The sequence below is a fragment of the Drosophila novamexicana genome, unplaced genomic scaffold (assembly GCF_003285875.2).
Source record: "Drosophila novamexicana strain 15010-1031.04,08,12 unplaced genomic scaffold, DnovRS2.1 tig00004560-arrow-pilon, whole genome shotgun sequence".
Classification (NCBI taxonomy): domain Eukaryota; kingdom Metazoa; phylum Arthropoda; class Insecta; order Diptera; family Drosophilidae; genus Drosophila; species Drosophila novamexicana.
The window spans coordinates 3,376,130-3,394,884 of NW_020825054.1; the positions used below are offsets into that span (position 1 = coordinate 3,376,130).

An 18,755-nucleotide genomic window follows, 5' to 3' on the forward strand; every position below is an offset into this window, starting at 1 on the left:
TCGCTTTGCCGAATATGTTACGAGGGTAGTGTGTGAGCGAGATGGAAATATTTTCTTACTCGCTCGAGTTTTGGATATTTTTTGTATAAATATAAGCGCTGGCTGAAGAGCTAGCATTAGTATCTTTGTGACATTCGTGGTGTAAAGTAGAATAAAAATATAAAGTGAAAAATGACTGGTCGTGGTAAAGGTGGCAAAGGCTTGGGTAAAGGCGGCGCCAAACGTCATCGCAAAGTGTTGCGTGATAATATCCAGGGCATCACGAAACCAGCTATCCGCCGTTTAGCTCGTCGTGGTGGCGTAAAACGTATTTCTGGTCTTATTTATGAGGAAACTCGTGGTGTTCTAAAAGTTTTCTTGGAAAATGTTATCCGTGATGCGGTCACATACACCGAGCACGCCAAGAGGAAGACAGTCACAGCCATGGATGTTGTTTACGCGCTGAAAAGACAAGGCCGTACCCTGTACGGTTTTGGCGGTTAAAAAGAAAATGTACAATTTATGTTGACACCAATCGGTCCTTTTCAGGACCACCAATCCGTTTTATTAAGAGATCAAAAACGTTTAATTCAACCTTAATGAAAGAAGCAAGCACAGATCATATGAATGTCTAAAATGTGATGTATTCAAGCGTCAAACGTTTCTCCATCTCAGAATCAACCGCTCCCGACACTGCTCCATTAATCGACCAGAATCACCGATGTTCGTTTGTTTTACATATTTTGTGCTTGTTTTTAATCCATCACAAACGTATGACAACCGCATTCGATAGGACAATTTGCACATTTTTAGCGACTAGCACGACTGTACTTTTGAGCTGAGATGTACTTTGTATTATTGAATCGATTTCGGATACCCTATTGAATGAAAAGATAATCTCTTTTTAAATATTTTTGGTCGTCCTGAAAAGGACGGTTGGTTTCAACTATTTACGAAGAATACGCTTTTTTTTTTTTAGTTTCGTTAACTAGCAAATTATGCCTTTTTTTAACATAATGCCTTCTTGGGCAACAGAACTGCTTGGATGTTGGGTAAAACAACGCCCAGGGCAATGGTCAAGCTGTCAAACGCTTCTCCATCTAAGAATCAACCGCTCCCGACACTGCTCCAGCAATCGACAAGATTCACCGATGTTCGTTTGTTTTACATATTTTGTGCTTGTTTTTTATCTATCACAAAAGTAAGACAACCGCATTCCATAAGACAATATTACACATTTTTATCGACTAGCACGACTGTACTTTGTATTATTGAATCGATTTCGGATACCCTATCGAATGAAAAGATAATCTCTTTTTTAATATTTTTGGTCGTCCTGAAAAGGACGGTTGGTTTCGACTATTTACAAATGTATACGCTGTCTTTTTTTTTTTTTTTGTTTAGTTAACTAGCAAATTATGCCTTCTTTTCCGTCTTCTTGGGCAACAGAACTGCTTGGATGTTGGGTAAAACACCGCCCTGGGCAATGGTGACGCCCGAAAGCAGTTTGTTTAACTCCTCATCGTTACGAATGGCCAATTGCAAGTGGCGAGGGATAATTCTAGTTTTCTTGTTGTCGCGTGCAGCATTGCCAGCCAACTCCAAAACTTCAGCGGCCAAATATTCCATAACGGCAGCCAAGTAGACAGGAGCACCGGCACCAACACGTTCAGCATAGTTGCCCTTACGAAGGAGGCGGTGAATACGACCAACGGGAAACTGAAGACCAGCGCGGTTAGAACGCGACTTTGCCTTTCCCTTCACTTTTCCACCTTTACCGCGACCAGACATTTTCGTATTTTCCTTATTTCACTGTTTCACTGCTTACACACAACTATCGAATGTTTCTGACATCCAACCACATATCCATTATGTTTATACTTTTTCCAACTACCTACTTCTTCAGTTTTAGAGATGCGAGTTGAACGTGATATAAACATGAAAGCGTCGCTCGAAAAAAAGTATAAATGCGAAGCAACACACCCCAAGTGTCAAACATTTGTGAAGTGAATTAAAGTGAACGTTTGTGAATAATAATGCCGCCGAAAACAAGTGGGAAGGCAGCCAAAAAGGCTGGTAAGGCTCAAAAAAACATTACCAAGAATGACAAGAAGAAGAAGCGCAAGAGGAAGGAAAGCTATGCTATCTACATTTACAAAGTGCTCAAGCAGGTCCACCCTGACACCGGCATTTCGTCAAAGGCGATGAGCATAATGAACAGCTTTGTTAACGACATTTTCGAGCGTATTGCTGCCGAGGCCTCCCGTTTGGCTCACTACAACAAACGCTCAACTATTACCAGTCGGGAAATCCAAACCGCAGTACGTCTTTTGCTGCCCGGCGAATTGGCCAAGCACGCTGTCAGTGAGGGAACAAAAGCAGTTACAAAGTACACCAGCTCCAAGTAAAATTTAGCTAGATGTACATTGTACGGGAAGCAAACAAAAGCAAAAGGCCCTTTTCAGGGCCACAAATCGCCTTTTCAAGGAATTTAAAATATTTTTAAATATCAGAATATAGATATATCTTTCAGAAAATTAACAATTGTAATCGACGAAAGTTTGGACTCGTTATTTTAGAATACAAGCACTCTGTTTTCGAAATAAAAAAGATAACTTATTATCCGTTGGCTACAGCAAAGGATCAGTATTCCAAACTACCCGAATAAAAATCTTCCGACTAGTAATATCTTTTGCAAATAATCCATCAGCTCTCTTCTGGAATTCTAGCTGAAAAATGTTTCAATAGGCAAACGCGTAGTTTTTTCGAGCATGATATTGCAAATAAATTATTTCTGTCACAATGTCTTTTTTGGTATGATGTACATATTTCAAGTTGTATATTGGAAAATATCAACCTCCTTGTTTAGAATATTTTGTGGTCCTGAAAAGGACCGATTTGTTTGATATTAAGGATGAGGTATAACTTAAGCGCGCTCCCCACGAATACGTCTGGCCAGTTGAATGTCCTTGGGCATGATGGTGACACGCTTAGCGTGGATAGCACACAAATTTGTATCTTCGAATAGGCCAACTAGATAGGCTTCGCTAGCTTCCTGCAAAGCCATCACAGCCGAGCTCTGGAAACGTAAGTCGGTCTTGAAGTCCTGAGCAATTTCGCGTACTAAACGCTGGAACGGCAACTTGCGAATAAGCAGTTCCGTGCTCTTCTGGTAGCGACGAATTTCACGCAGGGCAACAGTGCCTGGCCTATAGCGATGAGGTTTCTTCACACCACCAGTTGCTGGAGCACTTTTACGTGCTGCCTTAGTAGCTAACTGTTTCCGAGGAGCCTTTCCTCCAGTTGATTTACGAGCAGTTTGCTTAGTACGAGCCATCTTTCTTTCACAATTCTAACTTTACACAGTCACTGTTAAAAACACACTGAGCATGTGTCTCGTTTGTGTATCGCTTATATAGAACATGAGTGATAAGTTAGAAAGAGAACGAAAGATATTTGCTGTTCGTCGCTTTGCCGAATATGTTACGAGGGTAGTGTGTGAGCGAGATGGAAATATTTTCTTACTCGCTCGAGTTTTGGATATTTTTTGTATAAATATAAGCGCTGGCTGAAGAGCTAGCATTAGTATCTTTGTGACATTCGTGGTGTAAAGTAGAATAAAAATATAAAGTGAAAAATGACTGGTCGTGGTAAAGGTGGCAAAGGCTTGGGTAAAGGCGGCGCCAAACGTCATCGCAAAGTGTTGCGTGATAATATCCAGGGCATCACGAAACCAGCTATCCGCCGTTTAGCTCGTCGTGGTGGCGTAAAACGTATTTCTGGTCTTATTTATGAGGAAACTCGTGGTGTTCTAAAAGTTTTCTTGGAAAATGTTATCCGTGATGCGGTCACATACACCGAGCACGCCAAGAGGAAGACAGTCACAGCCATGGATGTTGTTTACGCGCTGAAAAGACAAGGCCGTACCCTGTACGGTTTTGGCGGTTAAAAAGAAAATGTAGAATTTATGTTGACACCAATCGGTCCTTTTCAGGACCACCAATCCGTTTTATTAAGAGATCAAAAACGTTTAATTCAACCTTAATGAAAGAAGCAAGCACAGATCATATGAATGTCTAAAATGTGATGTATTCAAGCGTCAAACGTTTCTCCATCTCAGAATCAACCGCTCCCGACACTGCTCCATTAATCGACCAGAATCACCGATGTTCGTTTGTTTTACATATTTTGTGCTTGTTTTTAATCCATCACAAACGTATGACAACCGCATTCGATAGGACAATTTGCACATTTTTAGCGACTAGCACGACTGTACTTTTGAGCTGAGATGTACTTTGTATTATTGAATCGATTTCGGATACCCTATTGAATGAAAAGATAATCTCTTTTTAAATATTTTTGGTCGTCCTGAAAAGGACGGTTGGTTTCAACTATTTACGAAGAATACGCTTTTTTTTTTTTAGTTTCGTTAACTAGCAAATTATGCCTTTTTTTAACATAATGCCTTCTTGGGCAACAGAACTGCTTGGATGTTGGGTAAAACACCGCCCTGGGCAATGGTGACGCCCGAAAGCAGTTTGTTTAACTCCTCATCGTTACGAATGGCCAATTGCAAGTGGCGAGGGATAATTCTAGTTTTCTTGTTGTCGCGTGCAGCATTGCCAGCCAACTCCAAAACTTCAGCGGCCAAATATTCCATAACGGCAGCCAAGTAGACAGGAGCACCGGCACCAACACGTTCAGCATAGTTGCCCTTACGAAGGAGGCGGTGAATACGACCAACGGGAAACTGAAGACCAGCGCGGTTAGAACGCGACTTTGCCTTTCCCTTCACTTTTCCACCTTTACCGCGACCAGACATTTTCGTATTTTCGTATTTTCCTTATTTCACTGTTTCACTGCTTACACACAACTATCGAATGTTTCTGATATCCAACCACATATCCATTATATTTATACTTTTTCCAACTACCTACTTCTTCAGTTTTAGAGATGCGAGTTGAACGTGATATAAACATGAAAGCGTCGCTCGAAAAAAAGTATAAATGCTAAGCAACACACCCCAAGTGTCAAACATTTGTGAAGTGAATTAAAGTGAACGTTTGTGAATAATAATGCCGCCGAAAACAAGTGGGAAGGCAGCCAAAAAGGCTGGTAAGGCTCAAAAAAACATTACCAAGAATGACAAGAAGAAGAAGCGCAAGAGGAAGGAAAGCTATGCTATCTACATTTACAAAGTGCTCAAGCAAGTCCACCCTGACACCGGCATTTCGTCAAAGGCGATGAGCATAATGAACAGCTTTGTTAACGACATTTTCGAGCGTATTGCTGCCGAGGCCTCCCGTTTGGCTCACTACAACAAACGCTCAACTATTACCAGTCGGGAAATCCAAACCGCAGTACGTCTTTTGCTGCCCGGCGAATTGGCCAAGCACGCTGTCAGTGAGGGAACAAAAGCAGTTACAAAGTACACCAGCTCCAAGTAAAATTTAGCTAGATGTACATTGTACGGGAAGCAAACAAAAGCAAAAGGCCCTTTTCAGGGCCACAAATCGCCTTTTCAAGGAATTTAAAATATTTTTAAATATCAGAATATAGATATATCTTTCAGAAAATTAACAATTGTAATCGACGAAAGTTTGGACTCGTAATTTAGAAAACAAGCACTCTGTTTTCGAAATAAAAAAGATAACTTATTATCCGTTGGCTACAGCAAAGGATCAGTATTCCAAACTACCCGAATAAAAATCTTCCGACTAGTAATATCTTTTGCAAATAATCCATCAGCTCTCCTGGAATTCTAGCTGAAAAATGTTTCAATAGGCGTAGTTTTTTCGAGCATGATATTGCAAATAAAATTCGGTGACAGAAAATCGTTTTTTTTTTTTTAGATTATTTCTGTCACAATGTGTTGTTGTCTTTTTTGGTATGATGTACATTTTTCAAGTTGTATATTGGAAAATATCAATCTCCTTGTTTAGAATATTTTGTGGTCCTGAAAAGGACCGATTTGTTTGATATTTATGTTTTAAGGATGAGGTATAACTTAAGCGCGCTCCCCACGAATACGTCTGGCCAGTTGAATGTCCTTGGGCATGATGGTGACACGCTTAGCGTGGATAGCACACAAATTTGTATCTTCGAATAGGCCAACTAGATAGGCTTCGCTAGCTTCCTGCAAAGCCATCACAGCCGAGCTCTGGAAACGTAAGTCGGTCTTGAAGTCCTGAGCAATTTCGCGTACTAAACGCTGGAACGGCAACTTGCGAATAAGCAGTTCCGTGCTCTTCTGGTAGCGACGAATTTCACGCAGGGCAACAGTGCCTGGCCTATAGCGATGAGGTTTCTTCACACCACCAGTTGCTGGAGCACTTTTACGTGCTGCCTTAGTAGCTAACTGTTTCCGAGGAGCCTTTCCTCCAGTTGATTTACGAGCAGTTTGCTTAGTACGAGCCATCTTTCTTTCACAATTCTAACTTTACACAGTCACTGTTAAAAACACACTGAGCATGTGTCTCGTTTGTGTATCGCTTATATAGAAAATACGTGATAAGTTAGAAAGAGAACGAAAGATGTTTGCTGTTCGTCGCTTTGCCGAATATGTTACGAGGGTAGTGTGTGAGCGAGATGGAAATATTTTTTTACTCGCTCGAGTTTTGGATATTTTTGGTATAAATATAAGCGCTGGCTGAAGAGCTAGCATTAGTATCTTTGTGACATTCGTGGTGTAAAGTAGAATAAAAATATAAAGTGAAAAATGACTGGTCGTGGTAAAGGTGGCAAAGGCTTGGGTAAAGGCGGCGCCAAACGTCATCGCAAAGTGTTGCGTGATAATATCCAGGGCATCACGAAACCAGCTATCCGCCGTTTAGCTCGTCGTGGTGGCGTAAAACGTATTTCTGGTCTTATTTATGAGGAAACTCGTGGTGTTCTAAAAGTTTTCTTGGAAAATGTTATCCGTGATGCGGTCACATACACCGAGCACGCCAAGAGGAAGACAGTCACAGCCATGGATGTTGTTTACGCGCTGAAAAGACAAGGCCGTACCCTGTACGGTTTTGGCGGTTAAAAAGAAAATGTAGAATTTATGTTGACACCAATCGGTCCTTTTCAGGACCACCAATCCGTTTTATTAAGAGATCAAAAACGTTTAATTCAACCTTAATGAAAGAAGCAAGCACAGATCATATGAATGTCTAAAATGTGATGTATTCAAGCGTCAAACGTTTCTCCATCTCAGAATCAACCGCTCCCGACACTGCTCCATTAATCGACCAGAATCACCGATGTTCGTTTGTTTTACATATTTTGTGCTTGTTTTTAATCCATCACAAACGTATGACAACCGCATTCGATAGGACAATTTGCACATTTTTAGCGACTAGCACGACTGTACTTTTGAGCTGAGATGTACTTTGTATTATTGAATCGATTTCGGATACCCTATTGAATGAAAAGATAATCTCTTTTTAAATATTTTTGGTCGTCCTGAAAAGGACGGTTGGTTTCGACTATTTACAAATGCATACGCTGTCTTTTTTTTTTGCTAGCAAATTATGCCTTCTTTTCCGTCTTCTTGGGCAGCAGAATTGCTTGGATGTTGGGTAAAAGAACGCACCCGGCAATGGTCAAGCTGACAAACGTTTTTCCATCAATCGCTCCCGACACTGCTCCAGCAATCGACAAGATTCACCGATGTTCGTTTGTTTTACATATTTTGTGCTTGTTTTTTATCTATCACAAAAGTAAGACAACCGCATTCCATAAGACAATATTACACATTTTTATCGACTAGCACGACTGTACTTTGTATTATTGAATCGATTTCGGATACCCTATCGAATGAAAAGATAATCTCTTTTTAAATATTTTTGGTCGTCCTGAAAAGGACGGTTGGTTTCAACTATTTACGAAGAATACGCTTTTTTTTTTTTAGTTTCGTTAACTAGCAAATTATGCCTTTTTTTAACATAATGCCTTCTTGGGCAACAGAACTGCTTGGATGTTGGGTAAAACAACGCCCAGGGCAATGGTCAAGCTGTCAAACGCTTCTCCATCTAAGAATCAACCGCTCCCGACACTGCTCCAGCAATCGACAAGATTCACCGATGTTCGTTTGTTTTACATATTTTGTGCTTGTTTTTTATCTATCACAAAAGTAAGACAACCGCATTCCATAAGACAATATTACACATTTTTATCGACTAGCACGACTGTACTTTGTATTATTGAATCGATTTCGGATACCCTATCGAATGAAAAGATAATCTCTTTTTTAATATTTTTGGTCGTCCTGAAAAGGACGGTTGGTTTCGACTATTTACAAATGTATACGCTGTCTTTTTTTTTTTTTGTTTAGTTAACTAGCAAATTATGCCTTCTTTTCCGTCTTCTTGGGCAACAGAACTGCTTGGATGTTGGGTAAAACACCGCCCTGGGCAATGGTGACGCCCGAAAGCAGTTTGTTTAACTCCTCATCGTTACGAATGGCCAATTGCAAGTGGCGAGGAATAATTCTAGTTTTCTTGTTGTCGCGTGCAGCATTGCCAGCCAACTCCAAAACTTCAGCGGCCAAATATTCCATAACGGCAGCCAAGTAGACAGGAGCACCGGCACCAACACGTTCAGCATAGTTGCCCTTACGAAGGAGGCGGTGAATACGACCAACGGGAAACTGAAGACCAGCGCGGTTAGAACGCGACTTTGCCTTTCCCTTCACTTTTCCACCTTTACCGCGACCAGACATTTTCGTATTTTCCTTATTTCACTGTTTCACTGCTTACACACAACTATCGAATGTTTCTGATATCCAACCACATATCCATTATATTTATACTTTTTCCAACTACCTACTTCTTCAGTTTTAGAGATGCGAATTGAACGTGATATAAACATGAAAGCGTCGCTCGAAAAAAGTATAAATGCTAAGCAACACACCCTTAAGTGTCAAACATTTGTGAAGTGAATTAAAGTGAACGTTTGTGAATAATAATGCCGCCGAAAACAAGTGGGAAGGCAGCCAAAAAGGCTGGTAAGGCTCAAAAAAACATTACCAAGAATGACAAGAAGAAGAAGCGCAAGAGGAAGGAAAGCTATGCTATCTACATTTACAAAGTGCTCAAGCAGGTCCACCCTGACACCGGCATTTCGTCAAAGGCGATGAGCATAATGAACAGCTTTGTTAACGACATTTTCGAGCGTATTGCTGCCGAGGCCTCCCGTTTGGCTCACTACAACAAACGCTCAACTATTACCAGTCGGGAAATCCAAACCGCAGTACGTCTTTTGCTGCCCGGCGAATTGGCCAAGCACGCTGTCAGTGAGGGAACAAAAGCAGTTACAAAGTACACCAGCTCCAAGTAAAATTCAGCTAGATGTACATTGTACGGGAAGCAAACAAAAGCAAAAGGCCCTTTTCAGGGCCACAAATCGACTTTTCAAGGAATTAAAAATATTTAAAAATCAAAATATCTTATATGCATTCTGGTTGCGTTATAAGAACTTTTCTATTATCTTAAATATTAGAGTACACTTTCCGTCTATGCGGTCTTTAGAGAATCTTTAGTATTTATGGAACTTTTTCTATCTATTGTGCGGTGGAATGAATGAGGAAAGAACTTATATGATATTTACAATGATGAATGATGATAAGTTGACAAGTCCAATCTAACTTAACATATATGCCGATGTAGACAAAAAGAAAAATTCTTTCTCTTAGAAAATCGTATTAGTAGCCCTTAAAAGGGCTTTGTTGAAAAACAAATTTCAATATTAGAAATTTGCACATGCTGACGAGCAATTTCAAATTATTTCTTCGTTGCAGATGCAGTCTTCGCTTTTGGCTTCTTGACAGCAGTTTTCTTCGGGGTCGTAGCCGACACGACTTTCTTCGGTTTAGCAGTTGTGGTCTTAGGTTTTGGGGTCTTTGGCTTTGTTGCGCTTGATTTAGCCTTTGCTGTTGTAGGCTTGGCCTTAATGGTTCCCGTTTTCTTCGCATCCTTAGCCTTTGCTTTGTCCGCCTTCTTTTTCTCAACACTCTTTTTGGTTGCTGCCGATTTTGATGGCTTTTTATCAGCGGCACCCGCTGCTTTCTTCGTGGTAGATGTACTACTCTTCTTTTTAGTTGCTGCTGCCGCCGAAGCATTTACCTTCTTAGTTTTCTTCTCGACAGCGGAGGCCTTTGGCTTGGGATCCTTTTTAGCGGATGCAGATAGTTTGAACGAACCAGAGGCACCCTTGCCCTTTGTTTGGATCAGCTTTCCATTCGCAACCGCATTCTTTAGGTACTTCTTAATGAACGGGGCTAGCTTCTGGGCATCGCACTTGTATGTAGCACCGATATATTTTTTAATTGCCAGAAGGGATGAGCCACCACGTTCCTTTAAGTTTTTAATCGATGCATCTACCATTTGCTGAGTTGGTGGGTGCGATGGAGGAGCTGCTGACTTCTTTGACTTTGGTGTGGCGGCTGCTGCCTTTTTAGTAGCCACCTTTTTCTCGCCTGAGGCTGCTTGGGCAATCACAGGAGATGCGGACGTTGCAACTGCGGAATCAGACATCTTAACTTCACTTTATTCACTGTTCACTTGTTAATTTTCGAAAAAATTCATATTTTTTTGGTCACCCGTTTGCGTGAGAATCGAGGAGGACGGTGGTACGAGAATGTTTTTGGTATTGAACGTTTGTTACTCAATGCGTCGTCATTACATACTTGTTAAATGGTCATTTACAAAAGTTTATACTTGGAAATCGTTGTGAATATGAATTGGAATGTTTTGTTTAATATTCAAACAATACAATATAAATTATTTAGTGTATTTAACATGATTTTATGATTTTTAATTGCCAGTCAAAGTTTAACTTTGTGTCTTGGCGAAAAACGTTTTCGAGCAAAAAACACGATTATTAATAATAATATAACGAATCTTGAAATATTATGCATTTATATACAATATTTCAACAATTCTTTAATTAAATTCAACTATTAATTTAAATATATCTTAAGTCTACTATTTTAAATATCTATTTAACATAACCCTTAGCTGTTAAAACAGGCAAGTTTACAATGAAATCAATATAAAACGCTTCAGACAAATCTAATTTTGTCTTTAACAGTTAATATAAATTAAAAAAAAAAGGAAATGAAAGATTATTCCATTTAGTAAAACAAATTGTTAATATAGTTGAAACTAAATTAATAAAATATCATGCGAAATCCATATGACATTTCTGTGTAGCGAAAAATCCATTAGACCCTTAGTTAATTTATTTTCGAAATTCAGAAATTATCTCTTAGAGCACAATTGATTGATGAAAAATTAAAAATTATGTTTATTTGCGGTGATGAGGACCAAACCAAATGCTTTATATAGCTATTCAGAAAATCATCTATACATCGACATATATTTTGTCGGTGGAATATAATGGAGTTGAGTTTTCGGTTTAAATATTAAATAATATGCATATGGATTTATCGTTAAGATACAATGAGGTGAAGCAAATACTGTAATGCCCTATTTGCTTATTGTCACATTTTATAAAGCTATTTAATATAATGTTGTATTTGGCGACCTTTCCATTTCAAAATTGTTTGTTTGGCAGGCTCGAGGTCCGAGCTTTTTTTATTCAAGACAAAATGAAAATGCAGTTTTGTTTGACTTTTAACCAATATTTTTCGGTATTTAATATATTGATACGAAAATATCAATCTCCTTGTTTAGAATATTTGTGGTCCTGAAAAGGACCGATTTGTTTGATATTAAGGATGAGGTATAACTTAAGCGCGCTCCCCACGAATACGTCTGGCCAGTTGAATGTCCTTGGGCATGATGGTGACACGCTTAGCGTGGATAGCACACAAATTTGTATCTTCGAATAGGCCAACTAGATAGGCTTCGCTAGCTTCCTGCAAAGCCATCACAGCCGAGCTCTGGAAACGTAAGTCGGTCTTGAAGTCCTGAGCAATTTCGCGTACTAAACGCTGGAACGGCAACTTGCGAATAAGCAGTTTCCGTGCTCTTCTGGTAGCGACGAATTTCACGCAGGGCAACAGTGCCTGGCCTATAGCGATGAGGTTTCTTCACACCACCAGTTGCTGGAGCACTTTTACGTGCTGCCTTAGTAGCTAACTGTTTCCGAGGAGCCTTTCCTCCAGTTGATTTACGAGCAGTTTGCTTAGTACGAGCCATCTTTCTTTCACAATTCTAACTTTACACAGTCACTGTTAAAAACACACTGAGCATGTGTCTCGTTTGTGTATCGCTTATATAGAAAATACGTGATAAGTTAGAAAGAGAACGAAAGATATTTGCTGTTCGTCGCTTTGCCGAATATGTTACGAGGGTAGTGTGTGAGCGAGATGGAAATATTTTTTTACTCGCTCGAGTTTTGGATATTTTTGGTATAAATATAAGCGCTGGCTGAAGAGCTAGCATTAGTATCTTTGTGACATTCGTGGTGTAAAGTAGAATAAAAATATAAAGTGAAAAATGACTGGTCGTGGTAAAGGTGGCAAGGGCTTGGGTAAAGGCGGCGCCAAACGTCATCGCAAAGTGTTGCGTGATAATATTCAGGGCATCACGAAACCAGCTATCCGCCGTTTAGCTCGTCGTGGTGGCGTAAAACGTATTTCTGGTCTTATTTATGAGGAAACTCGTGGTGTTCTAAAAGTTTTCTTGGAAAATGTTATCCGTGATGCGGTCACATACACCGAGCACGCCAAGAGGAAGACAGTCACAGCCATGGATGTTGTTTACGCGCTGAAAGACAAGGCCGTACCCTGTACGGTTTTGGCGGTTAAAAAGAAATGTACAATTTATGTTGACACCAATCGGTCCTTTTCAGGACCACTAATCCGTTTTATTAAGAGATCAAAAACGTTTAATTCAACCTTAATGAAAGAAGCAAGCACAGATCATATGAATGTCTAAAATGTGATGTATTCAAGCGTCAAACGTTTCTCCATCTCAGAATCAACCGCTCCCGACACTGCTCCATTAATCGACCAGAATCACCGATGTTCGTTTGTTTTACATATTTTGTGCTTGTTTTTAATCCATCACAAACGTATGACACCGCATTCGATAGGACAATTTGCACATTTTTAGCGACTAGCACGACTGTACTTTTGAGCTGAGATGTACTTTGTATTATTGAATCGATTTCGGATACCCTATTGAATGAAAAGATAATCTCTTTTTAAATATTTTTGGTCGTCCTGAAAAGGACGGTTGGTTTCAACTATTTACGAAGAATACGCTTTTTTTTTTTTAGTTTCGTTAACTAGCAAATTATGCCTTTTTTTAACATAATGCCTTCTTGGGCAACAGAACTGCTTGGATGTTGGGTAAAACAACGCCCAGGGCAATGGTCAAGCTGTCAAACGCTTCTCCATCTAAGAATCAACCGCTCCCGACACTGCTCCAGCAATCGACAAGATTCACCGATGTTCGTTTGTTTTACATATTTTGTGCTTGTTTTTATCTATCACAAAAGTAAGACAACCGCATTCCATAAGACAATATTACACATTTTTATCGACTAGCACGACTGTACTTTGTATTATTGAATCGATTTCGGATACCCTATCGAATGAAAAGATAATCTCTTTTTTAATATTTTTGGTCGTCCTGAAAAGGACGGTTGGTTTCGACTATTTACAAATGTATACGCTGTCTTTTTTTTTTTTTGTTAGTTAACTAGCAATTATGCCTTCTTTTCCGCTTCTTGGGCAACAGAACTGCTGGATGTTGGGTAAACACCGCCCTGGGCAATGGTGACGCCGCCGAACGACGAAAGCAGTGTTGTTTAACTCCTCATCGTTACGAATGGCCAATTGCAAGTGGCGAGGGATAATTCTAGTTTTCTTGTTGTCGCGTGCAGCATTGCCAGCCAACTCCAAAACTTCAGCGGCCAAAATATTCCATAACGGCAGCCAAGTAGACAGGAGCACCGGCACCAACACGTCAGCATAGTTGCCCTTACGAAGGAGGCGGTGAATACGACCAACGGGAAACTGAAAGACCAGCGCGGTTAGAACGCGACTTTGCCTTTCCCTTCACTTTTCCACCTTTACCGCGACCAGACATTTTCGTATTTTTCCTTATTTCACTGGTTCACTGCTTACAAACAACTATCGAATGTTTCTGACATCCAACCACATATCCATTATATTTACTTTTTCCAACTACCTACTTCTTCAGTTTAGAGATGCGAATTGAACGTGATATAAACATGAAAGCGTCGCTCGAAAAAAAGTATAAATGCTAAGCAACACACCCCAAGTGTCAAACATTTGTGAAGTGAATTAAAGTGAAACGTTTGTGAATAATAATGCCGCCGAAACAAGTGGGAAGGCAGCCAAAAAGGCTGGTAAGGCTCAAAAAAACATTACCAAGAATGACAAGAAGAAGAAGCGCAAGAGGAAGGAAAGCTATGCTATCTACATTTACAAAGTGCTCAAGCAGGTCCACCCTGACACCGGCATCTTCGTCAAAGGCGATGAGCATAATGAACAGCTTTGTTAACGACATTTTCGAGCGTATTGCTGCCGAGGCCTCCCGTTGGCTCACTACAACAAACGCTCAACTATTACCAGTCGGGAAATCCAAACCGCAGTACGTCTTTTGCTGCCCGGCGAATTGGGCCAAGCACGCTGTCAGTGAGGGAACAAAAGCAGTTACAAAGTACACCAGCTCCAAGTAAAATTCAGCTAGATGTACATTGTACGGGAAGCAAACAAAAGCAAAAGGCCCTTTTCAGGGCCACAAATCGCCTTTTTCAAGGAATTTAAAATATTTTTAAATTATCAGAATATAGATATATCTTTCAGAAAATTAACAATTGTCATCGACGAAAGTTTGGACTCGGTTATTTTTTAGAATACAAGCACTCTGTTTTCGAAATAAAAAGATAACTTATTATCCGTTGGCTACAGCAAAGGATCAGTATTCCAAACTACCGAATAAAAATCTCCGACTAGTAATATCTTTTGCAAATAATCCATCAGCTCTCTTCTGGAATTCTAGCTGAAAAATGTTTCAATAGGCAAACGCGTAGTTTTTCGAGCATGATATTGCAAATAAAATTCGGTGACAGAAAATCGTTTTTTTTTTTTTAGATTATTTCTGTCACAATGTGTTGTTGTCTTTTTTGGTATGATGTACATATTTCAAGTTGTATATTGGAAAATATCAATCTCCTTGGTTTAGAATATTTTGTGGTCCTGAAAAGGACCGATTTGTTTGATATTTATGTTTTAAGGATGAGGTATAACTTAAGCGCGCTCCCCACGAATACGTCTGGCCAGTTGAATGTCCTTGGGCATGATGGTGACACGCTTAGCGTGGATAGCACACAAATTTGTATCTTCGATAGGCCAACTAGATAGGCTTCGCTAGCTTCCTGCAAAGCCATCACAGCCGAGCTCTGGAAACGTAAGTCGGTCTGAAGTCCTGAGCAATTTCGCGTACTAAACGCTGGAACGGCAACTTGCGAATAAGCAGTTCCGTGCTCTTCTGGTAGCGACGAATTTCACGCAGGGCAACAGTGCCTGGCCTATAGCGATGAGGTTTCTTCACACCACCAGTTGCTGGAGCACTTTTACGTGCTGCCTTAGTAGCTAACTGTTTCCGAGGAGCCTTTCCTCCAGTTGATTTACGAGCAGTTTGCTTAGTACGAGCCATCTTTCTTTCACAATTCTAACTTTACACAGTCACTGTTAAAAACACAATAACCGTTCGTCTCGTTTGTGTATCGCTTATATAGAACATGAGTGATAAGTTAGAAAGAGAACGAAAGATATTTGCTGTTCGCCGCTTTGCCGAATATGTTACGAGGGTAGTGTGTGAGCGAGATGGAAATATTTTTTTACTCGCTCGAGTTTTGGATATTTTAGTATAAATATAAGCGCTGGCTGAAGAGCTAGCATTAGTATCTTTGTGACATCGTGGTGTAAAGTAGAATAAAAATATAAAGTGAAAAATGACTGGTCGTGGTAAAGGTGGCAAAGGCTTGGGTAAAGGCGGCGCCAAACGTCATCGCAAAGTGTTGCGTGATAATATCCAGGGCATCACGAAACCAGCTATCCGCCGTTTAGCTCGTCGTGGTGGCGTAAAACGTATTTCTGGTCTTATTTATGAGGAAACTCGTGGTGTTCTAAAAGTTTTCTTGGAAAATGTTATCCGTGATGCGGTCACATACACCGAGCACGCCAAGAGGAAGACAGTCACAGCCATGGATGTTGTTTACGCGCTGAAAAGACAAGGCCGTACCCTGTACGGTTTGGCGGTTAAAAAGAAAATGTAGAATTTATGTTGACACCAATCGGTCCTTTTCAGGACCACTAATCCGTTTTATTAAGAGATCAAAAACGTTTAATTCTTAACCTTAACCTTAATGAAACACGCTAGCACAGATCATATGAATATCTAAAATGTGATGTTGTCAACTTTTATCCGCTGTCTTTTTTTTGTTTAGTTAACTAGCAAATTATGCCCTTTTTTCAATATTATGCCTTCTTGGGCAACAGAACTGCTTGGATATTGGGTAAAACAACGCCCAGGGCAATGGTCAAGCTGTCAAACGCTCTCCATCTAAGAATCAACCGCTCCCGGCACTGCTCCAGCAATCGACAAGATTCACCGATGTTCGTTTGTTTTACAAATTTGTGCTTGTTTTTAATCTATCACAAAAAGTAAGACATATTTTGTGCTTGTTTTTAATCCATCACAAACGTATGACAACCGCATTCGATAGGACAATTTGCACATTCTTAGCGACTAGCACGACTGTACTTTTGAGCTGAGATGTACTTTGTATTATTGAATCGATTTCGGATACCCTATTGAATGAAAGATAATCTCTTTTAAATATTTTGGTCGTCCTGAAAAGGACGGTTGTTTCAACTATTTACGAAGAATACGCTTTTTTTTTTTTAGTTTCGTTAACTAGCAAATTATGCCTTTTTTTAACATAATGCCTTGGGCAACAGAACTGCTTGGATGTTGGGTAAAACAACGCACCCGGCAATGGTCAAGCTGACAAACGTTTCTCCATCAATCGCTCCCGACACTGCTCCAGCAATCGCAAGACTCACCGATGTTCGTTTGTTTTACATATTTTGTGCTTGTTTTTTATCTATCACAAAAGTAAGACAACCGCATTCCATAAGACAATATTACACATTTTTATCGACTAGCACGACTGTACTTTGTATTATTGAATCGATTTCGGATACCCTATCGAATGAAAAGATAATCTCTTTTTTAATTTTTGGTCGTCCTGAAAAGGACGGTTGGTTTCGACTATTTACAAATGTATACGCCGTCTTTTTTTTTTTTTGTTAGTTAACTAGCAAATTATGCCTTCTTTTCCGTCTTCTTGGGCAACAGAACTGCTTGGATGTTGGGTAAAACACCGCCCTGGGCAATGGTGACGCCCGAAAGCAGTTTGTTTAACTCCTCATCGTTTACGAATGGCCAATTGCAAGTGGCGAGGGATAATTCTAGTTTTCTTGTTGTCGCGTGCAGCATTGCCAGCCAACTCCAAAACTTCAGCGGCCAAATATTCCATAACGGCAGCCAAGTAGACAGGAGCACCGGCACCAACACGTTCAGCATAGTTGCCCTTACGAAGGAGGCGGTGAATACGACCAACGGGAAACTGAAGACCAGCGCGGTTAGAACGCGACTTTGCCTTTCCCTTCACTTTTCCACCTTTACCGCGACCAGACATTTTCGTATTTTCCTTATTTCACTGTTTCACTGCTTACACACAACTATCGAATGTTTCTGACATCCAACCACATATCCATTATATTTATACTTTTTCCAACTACCTACTCTTCAGTTTTAGAGATGCGAGTTGAACGTGATATAAACATGAAAGCGTCGCTCGAAAAAAAGTATAAATGCTAAGCAACACACCCCAAGTGTCAAACATTGTGAAGTGAATTAAAGTGAACGTTTGTGAATAATAATGCCGCCGAAAACAAGTGGGAAGGCAGCCAAAAAGGCTGGTAAGGCTCAAAAAAACATTACCAAGAATGACAAGAAGAAGAAGCGCAAGAGGAAGGAAAGCTAGCTATCTACATTTACAAAGTGCTCAAGCAGGTCCACCCTGACACCGGCATTTCGTCAAAGGCGATGAGCATAATGAACAGCTTTGTTAACGACATTTTCGAGCGTATTGCTGCCGAGCCTCCCGTTTGGCTCACTACAACAAACGCTCAACTATTACCAGTCGGGAAATCCAAACCGCAGTACGTCTTTTGCTGCCCGGCGAATTGGCCAAGCACGCTGTCAGTGAGGGAACAAAAGCAGTTACAAAGTACACCAGCTCCAAGTAAAATTCAGCTAGATGTACATTGTACGGGAAGCAAACAAAAGCAAAAGGCCCTTTTCAGGGCCACAAATCGCCTTTTCAAGGAATTTAAAATATTTTTAAATATCAGAATATAGATATATCTTTCAGAAAATTAACAATTGTAATCGACGAAAGTTTGGACTCGTTATTTTAGAATACAAGCACTCTGTTTTCGAAATAAAAAAGATAACTTATTATGCGTTGGCTACAGCAAAGGATCAGTATTCCAAACTACCCGAATAAAAATCTTCCGACTAGTAGACTTTTGCAAATAATCCATCAGCTCTCTTCTGGAATTCTAGCTGAAAAATGTTTCAATAGGCAAACGCGTAGATTTTTCGAGCATGATATTGCAAATAAAATTCGGTGACAGAAAATCGTTTTTTTTTTAGATTATTTGTCACAATGTGTTGTTGTCTTTTTTGGTATGATGTACATATTTCAAGTTGTAT

General features: G+C 40.0%; 12 protein-coding genes and 3 pseudogenes across 12 annotated transcripts; 9 read left to right on the forward strand and 6 right to left on the reverse strand.

Annotated features, from left to right (window-relative positions):
• The first annotated feature begins 156 nt into the window (after positions 1–156).
• On the forward strand, positions 157–483 carry LOC115770618 (histone H4). Its single transcript, XM_030715954.1, has one exon. It carries the CDS (start codon positions 172–174, stop codon positions 481–483), a length of 312 nt encoding a protein of 103 aa, XP_030571814.1. The 5' UTR covers positions 157–171.
• An 888-nt stretch (positions 484–1,371) lies between these two features.
• Positions 1,372–1,878, reverse strand: LOC115770615 (histone H2A). Its single transcript, XM_030715951.1, has one exon. It carries the CDS (start codon positions 1,768–1,770, stop codon positions 1,396–1,398), a length of 375 nt encoding a protein of 124 aa, XP_030571811.1. The 5' UTR covers positions 1,771–1,878; the 3' UTR covers positions 1,372–1,395.
• Positions 1,879–2,000: 122 nt separating this feature from the next.
• Positions 2,001–2,696, forward strand: LOC115770616 (histone H2B). The gene has a single exon (XM_030715952.1). It carries the CDS (start codon positions 2,016–2,018, stop codon positions 2,385–2,387), a length of 372 nt encoding a protein of 123 aa, XP_030571812.1. The 5' UTR covers positions 2,001–2,015; the 3' UTR covers positions 2,388–2,696.
• A 209-nt stretch (positions 2,697–2,905) lies between these two features.
• LOC115770891 (histone H3-like 5) lies at positions 2,906–6,414 on the reverse strand. The gene is made up of 2 exons (XM_030716327.1): positions 5,991–6,414; positions 2,906–3,320 (listed from the first exon to the last, which is right to left on the reverse strand). The coding sequence occupies exons 1-2, from the start codon at positions 6,395–6,397 to the stop codon at positions 2,906–2,908; spliced, it is 822 nt and encodes a 273-aa protein (XP_030572187.1). The 5' UTR covers positions 6,398–6,414.
• On the forward strand, positions 3,602–3,928 carry LOC115770619 (histone H4). Its single transcript, XM_030715955.1, has one exon. It carries the CDS (start codon positions 3,617–3,619, stop codon positions 3,926–3,928), a length of 312 nt encoding a protein of 103 aa, XP_030571815.1. The 5' UTR covers positions 3,602–3,616.
• Positions 5,040–5,581, forward strand: LOC115770617 (histone H2B). Its single transcript, XM_030715953.1, has one exon. The coding sequence runs from the start codon at positions 5,055–5,057 to the stop codon at positions 5,424–5,426; it is 372 nt and encodes a 123-aa protein (XP_030571813.1). The 5' UTR covers positions 5,040–5,054; the 3' UTR covers positions 5,427–5,581.
• A 268-nt stretch (positions 6,415–6,682) lies between the features above and the next one.
• LOC115770892 (histone H4) lies at positions 6,683–7,009 on the forward strand. Its single transcript, XM_030716328.1, has one exon. The coding sequence runs from the start codon at positions 6,698–6,700 to the stop codon at positions 7,007–7,009; it is 312 nt and encodes a 103-aa protein (XP_030572188.1). The 5' UTR covers positions 6,683–6,697.
• Positions 7,010–8,215: 1,206 nt separating this feature from the next.
• On the reverse strand, positions 8,216–8,715 carry LOC115770611 (histone H2A). Its single transcript, XM_030715947.1, has one exon. The coding sequence runs from the start codon at positions 8,684–8,686 to the stop codon at positions 8,312–8,314; it is 375 nt and encodes a 124-aa protein (XP_030571807.1). The 5' UTR covers positions 8,687–8,715; the 3' UTR covers positions 8,216–8,311.
• Positions 8,716–8,914: 199 nt separating this feature from the next.
• Positions 8,915–9,364, forward strand: LOC115770612 (histone H2B). Its single transcript, XM_030715948.1, has one exon. It carries the CDS (start codon positions 8,932–8,934, stop codon positions 9,301–9,303), a length of 372 nt encoding a protein of 123 aa, XP_030571808.1. The 5' UTR covers positions 8,915–8,931; the 3' UTR covers positions 9,304–9,364.
• Positions 9,365–9,746: 382 nt separating this feature from the next.
• Positions 9,747–10,505, reverse strand: LOC115770614 (histone H1.2). Its single transcript, XM_030715950.1, has one exon. It carries the CDS (start codon positions 10,497–10,499, stop codon positions 9,747–9,749), a length of 753 nt encoding a protein of 250 aa, XP_030571810.1. The 5' UTR covers positions 10,500–10,505.
• Positions 10,506–11,716: 1,211 nt separating this feature from the next.
• LOC115770893 lies at positions 11,717–15,640 on the reverse strand (annotated as a pseudogene).
• Positions 14,272–14,708, forward strand: LOC115770613 (annotated as a pseudogene).
• Positions 15,641–15,921: 281 nt separating the features above from the next.
• On the forward strand, positions 15,922–16,245 carry LOC115770894 (histone H4-like). Its single transcript, XM_030716329.1, has one exon. The coding sequence runs from the start codon at positions 15,922–15,924 to the stop codon at positions 16,243–16,245; it is 324 nt and encodes a 107-aa protein (XP_030572189.1).
• A 1,044-nt stretch (positions 16,246–17,289) lies between these two features.
• Positions 17,290–17,702, reverse strand: LOC115770816 (histone H2A-like). Its single transcript, XM_030716238.1, is given in 2 exon segments — positions 17,290–17,408; positions 17,410–17,702. Coding segments are annotated over 2 exon segments (375 nt in total). The 5' UTR covers positions 17,674–17,702; the 3' UTR covers positions 17,290–17,297.
• A 199-nt stretch (positions 17,703–17,901) lies between these two features.
• Positions 17,902–18,452, forward strand: LOC115770663 (annotated as a pseudogene).
• The last annotated feature ends 303 nt before the right edge of the window (positions 18,453–18,755 follow it).